Here is a 5,578-nt window from a genome sequence, read left to right as displayed (position 1 = left end):
TGAAGAAGTCCATCGCCTACACTCTGACCAGTAACATCCCTGAGATCTCCCCCTTCCTCCTCTTCATCATCGCAAACATCCCTCTGCCCCTGGGAACCGTCACCATCCTCTGCATTGACCTGGGAACTGACATGGTGAGCTCTTTGAGCGACGGCACAACAGACGTTTTTTTATCATGTGTCAGTCGCTATAAAAGCAACTCTGTGTGACAAAGAGATTGAAAATACTTAACTGACTGGTGTTTTATGTACTTGTTGTCTGCCAGGTCCCTGCCATCTCTCTGGCTTATGAAGAAGCTGAGAGCGACATCATGAAGAGACAGCCCAGAAACCCCAAAACAGACAAGCTGGTGAACGAGCGGCTCATCAGCATCGCATACGGACAGATAGGTAAGCATGAATGATTGTTGTTATTTGGTGCTTTTTCTAAATGGTCGAACTCTCTTCCGTGTTGTGGAAGGGCGGCGCTCCGTCTCCAGCAGACCCATCAAAGTTCTTCTTCTCTGTTAGGTATGATGCAGGCCACAGCTGGCTTCTTCACATACTTTGTGATCCTGGCTGAAAACGGGTTCCTCCCCATTGACCTGCTGGGGATCAGAATGATGTGGGACGACAAGATGGTAAATGACCTGGAAGACAGCTACGGACAGCAGTGGGTGAGTAGTGCTCATGTTCTTAATAACGCGGCCATGCCAAGCCCAAAATGAATGTTCACATTCAAGGTAAGAACAGAGGAGGAGTTGTGCTAATCTTTTTTTAAATGTTCTACCCGCCAGACATACGAGCGCAGAAAGATCGTAGAGTTCACATGTCACACAGCTTTCTTCGCCAGTATCGTGGTGGTCCAGTGGGCCGATCTGATCATCTGTAAGACCAGGAGGAACTCCATCCTGCAACAAGGAATGAAGTACGTACACATACAGACACTTCCAAACTTGTATTTTCTCACACAATAAATGCAGCACTTCTGCAGTCTGGGCTTTGTTTCTAATATCTTTAGAAGTTCCTTGTCATTTATACCGGGGACCACTTGTCAAAGAACTAAAAGGTTCCTTCAGCCCGATATGGGACGAGGGCTGCTGGAATTTAAAAATCAGGTTGAACAAAAGAGAGAGAAATGCTCTCCCCTCGTCCTAAAATGGTCCTAGATTGATAGAGTACTTCCTTGTTTTAATAATGAGGTGCCGCACGAGTTGAGGAAGCGACACTGTGCGTGTTTGACCAATCAGTGATGGTCATCCCTGCAAACCTTACCCTGAAAGTTCCTGTACTTTCAGAAAGTACTTCCCCCCCAAACCAGGGCTATTTAAGGGGGTAAAATGTCCCCAAAACTGTATTTAGACTCTGGTCCCTGCAGTCGAAACGTAATGACTTCCTCAGACGGTTCCTATTCTCTGGGGGGAGACTTTACTTCGTTATAAGAGTCAATAAAAAAGCCCTAACTAATCTGAGAGTGATTTCTGAGAGGCTAATTATTTTATATCTTCATAGCTTCAGCTTCAGTGAAAATGTTCTGACTGTGTTGACTCTTTGCTTCCACAGGAACCGTATCCTCATCTTTGGTCTGTTCGAGGAGACAGCTCTGGCTGCCTTCCTGTCCTATTGCCCCGGCATGGACATTGCCCTCAGAATGTACCCTCTCAAGTGAGTAAAACCTGCACACAGACAATTATATACTCAATCTGGGATTTTTCCCTCAGCCATGATATTGAATTTACCCAAATGACAACAATTATAGTAATGTACTAATGAGATTCTTTGCCCGACAGAGAAAAACAGAAAACAGGCTCATTAGCTGAAGTCTCCATGTCTCCTCGTCTTCTTCTCCTCGTTATTGTTCTGCGTCTTCCTCTGCTCTCCTTTTGGCCTTGCCACCTTTTCATCTTCTCTCCGTCTCCTCATCCACCCACTCACCTTTCTCTTCTCGAGGGATTGCTGATGTCTGAATAACCTTGTCTTCTCCTCTCCGTCTGAGAGTCTCGTGTCTCTCTCCTCACAGTTTTTGTCTCCCTGTCTTTATTTATGTCTCATCTGCCTTCTATGTTTTTGTTTTGTTCTCTTTCTTTTATTTCTCTCTTTGCTTCTCAATTTATATTCAGATACGGCATGAAAATGTATTGCTAAAGAAAGTCCAAGATGTACAGAAATCTACAGCAGATATTGAACCAATTAAACATCAAATGTCTGTGTCTGTGTCTCACCTTAGGCCATGCTGGTGGTTCTGTGCCTTCCCCTACTCCCTCCTCATCTTCCTGTACGATGAAGGCAGAAGATATATCCTCAGACGCAACCCAGGCGGTAAGACCTTTACTGACTCTGAGGCTTTTGTGTTCCACATGTTTGCTTCTGTTCTCTGTATTTGGAGGTGAGTGAATCTAACTTTTGCCAAATGCAAAATCAGATTCAGAAAAAGAACTTAAAGACTGAAGTGTGACTTTTTGGTCGAGGAAAATACTTCATGCGCTAAATACACAATTTTAAAGCTGTGAATGCATTGTGACAAAGCTGAAACAGCTATTTTTCTTCGCCCATAAGATTATATTTTAAGTAATCTTTGAGCACTGGAGTTTTACTTCAATGCTCATGTGTAGGTAATTGTGTTATTTATCAGTGAACATGCCATTGCCCATCCACAGTGTTACAACAAACCGGCATAGTCTACATGTTAAGGATGGATTTTAGGTTACTCAAACACTTAGAAAGTGAGGTGTCCATGGCCCAAAGCTAACTTTTTAAACCTGTGCTAAATTAAGTTTTACAGTTTCACTCAGTTTTCGCTCACGCTCCCAGATTTAATTTCTTTGAATCGCTGTCAGTCAACATGAGAGGTGACGTCATCCTGGGTGCAAAGTCACAGAGATCCACCAAGTCGTCCCCCCTTTTTGACTTGACTGTGAAAGACAACATGGAGAATTTAGACCCCACATGTGAGGTGAAAAATTCCCCCAAACCTCTGTCCCTAACTCTGTCTGTTTTGGTTTCTAGGTTGGGTGGAGCAGGAGACATACTACTGAGTCAACACACAGTCAGTGTTCCATCGTTATTTACTGCCATGTTACATATTTGTCTGATATGTCAGTCAGACCCCGAAAACAAAAAGCATGGATGAAATAAGATTATTTTGATGTATATGTCATTCACAATAAAACATTTCCGTACTATTGTACATTGATGCTAGTTGGAAATTTGTTTTGTTTTTGCTCAGACTTCTGTTGTTGCCTCTCTGACAGCTTTTCAGGGCTTCGATGCAGGATGTTGTTTCAAGGTTCAATAGATGTGTACCGGTGAGTCAGGTCCGCTGACCCGTGCAGTGGGATTATCCACCTCAACGGTTCCTAAACTTCACTTCTGGGCTCAGATTCGTTTCACAGAGGGGGACATACATTAAAGCAATCATGATAAAGAGAAAGAATCATTCACACTTCAAAAAGCAAATGAGCTGTTTTAGACGTTTTTACAGCAGCCCACATACAATATATGAAAACAGAAAATGAAATCAAATGTACGGATTTGCTGTTTATACTTGTGACTAAAGTAAATAACTGATCAGTGAATTTTCTGTTGATTGACTAATCAGTGTTATCTGCTACTTATTTATCTTTACCGAACAGATATTAAGGAAAAGCATGTCAGAGTTGTGTGTGTGTGTGTGTGTGTGTGTGTGTGTGTGTGTGTGTGTGTGTCCATTATCTCAAGAGTCTGCCACAATGGTGTTTGTGATGGATAGCTTTGTTGACCACTAATGCTAAAGAGGCCCTCAGTGAAAATGAACCACTCTCGTGCTATCTACTTTGTGTTTACCTTGGTCATTATGAATGCCCCCCGCCCCCTCAGATATGTGTGTGGGTATGTGTGTGTGTGTGTGTGCACAGATGGCCTGCTTCACACACACTTAGGAAGCACTTGAGCTTGTAGGCAGAATGAAACCAGAAAGCATCCTAGTGAAAGCCGCATGCTGCCCGACTCAGGTAGAATGGTTCAACCGGCCGATCGGGGGTCATTTTCCTTGATTCACAGGTGGTTTCTGTTACAGCAGAGGGTGCTGGTGTGAGACAGACGGCGGGAGTCTGCAGACAAAAGGATGGAGGGATGTGGAGAGAAGAGGGAGAAGGAGTGACGGGCGGAGCAAGAGAACAGACAATATTGGCGTATTTGTAGCGCGCGTCTTCAAGACATGTAATTAATCATCGTATTATGATTTGAAAGCTGTTGTGAAAAGAGGAGAAAGAGGCGGCAGACAGACATTTACGTTATCATACCTTCATTCTACATTCACAAGCAGGGCCCCCTGAATGTGCCTGTTGCTATGGCAACTCTCTCTCTTTCTCTCTCCAACATCTAAATAAAATCGAGGCTATTTATAGAGCAGCACAGCTACACGGATCGCACACGCATGGGTGTGAATGCACTCACCAAAACACAAATATAGACTGTCGATAGTTATGGAGTGTGAGTGTGTGTGTGTGATACATTCACACACACACACACACACACACACTCCGCCACAATGCCAGGGCTGGCTGCTGTGTGTCCATCTGTGAATTGAGTCCACCTGTGGTTTAGTTTGTTTACTCATGGTTTTGTTTGTTCTGTGTATTTTCATCATATTTTGGAAAAGATTTTTGAAGCCCGAGATGGAGCAGATCCTTCCCGTCGCTGTTTGATCCGTCTCGGGTTTATCTTGCTCTCCGGGCCAACTGATCAGGTCTATTAGAATACACAGGGAGCTCGACAGTCTACACAGTCTACCTATCAGGGTACAACAGCACTCCAAAGGTGGACTCATCCTGCCTGAGTCTACTTCATGGTTGAAGAGGTCGCTTTTAGAGCTGCCGAGAGGAGCGCGATGGAGGGAATTTGTTACTGCTGCGGTTAGAAACGTGGGTTTCTTTTCAACCGGTTTGCCTTGGAAACATCCAAAAGCTCAGATAGAGGTTTGCATGATGCAGGTAAGGCACACTCCTCCTCTTCTCCTGTCCGTACATAAAACAAGTCGCTGCGTGTTTCTGGTTTCAGGCGTAGATCCAGGGATGAAAGAGCAAATCTCTCATTTGTGTTGTGGGATAAAAGGTATTAAGAGCTCCTGGCCACAAGGGCACAGTACAGCTAAACTTGCTAGCATAGCTCTAATGTGATAATCGATGGGGTCTCTGCATGGAAGGCCGGCCTCCCCCTCCTTCCAACTTCCATCTCTGCAGGGGGTCAGGGGTCAGAGCGCATCCTAGAGCTAGCAGGGATTCAGAGTTAACAGAGAAGATGGGTGGATATGTTAGAGGAAACATTGCACGGGGGGGGGGATACTTTCAGAGGGCCCCAGAGCTAAAGGGGGCCCATGCATTCATCATAGAATAACTGTCTGCAGTGACGGCAGTGTTGCGCGGATGAATCTGCATTCGCAGCTCTGGATTTAGAAGCACAGGGTTGAGAAGTTGGCTGCCCGCTTTCAGCACACAACAACCTTGTCAGAGCAGCAGGGGGAAGGAGGTGTCTGCAAACCCAGCTGTTAAAACCGGGTGAGATGCAGATAAATCAGAGGTGTGTGTGTGTGTGTGTGTGTGTGTGTGTGTGTGTGTGTGTGT

The 5,578-nt window shown here is 44.8% G+C and overlaps 1 protein-coding gene across 1 annotated transcript; it reads left to right on the top strand.

Moving 5' to 3' along the window:
* Positions 1-5: 5 nt before the first annotated feature.
* Positions 6-3,172, top strand: LOC116378235 (sodium/potassium-transporting ATPase subunit alpha-1-like; the record flags this gene model as incomplete). Its single annotated transcript, XM_031840073.1, has 7 exons — positions 6-134; positions 266-389; positions 510-655; positions 776-906; positions 1,542-1,643; positions 2,206-2,297; positions 2,985-3,172. Coding segments are annotated over 7 exons (753 nt in total), but the record flags the coding sequence as incomplete, so codon positions are not given.
* Positions 3,173-5,578: the final 2,406 nt, after the last annotated feature.

The sequence above is a fragment of the Anarrhichthys ocellatus genome, unplaced genomic scaffold, assembly GCF_004355925.1.
Source record: "Anarrhichthys ocellatus isolate YVR2014 unplaced genomic scaffold, GSC_Weel_1.0 scaffold2262, whole genome shotgun sequence".
Lineage (NCBI taxonomy): Eukaryota > Metazoa > Chordata > Actinopteri > Perciformes > Anarhichadidae > Anarrhichthys > Anarrhichthys ocellatus.
The sequence above is the reverse complement of the archived record's forward strand: the minus strand, read 5'-3'. Positions and strand labels throughout refer to the sequence as shown.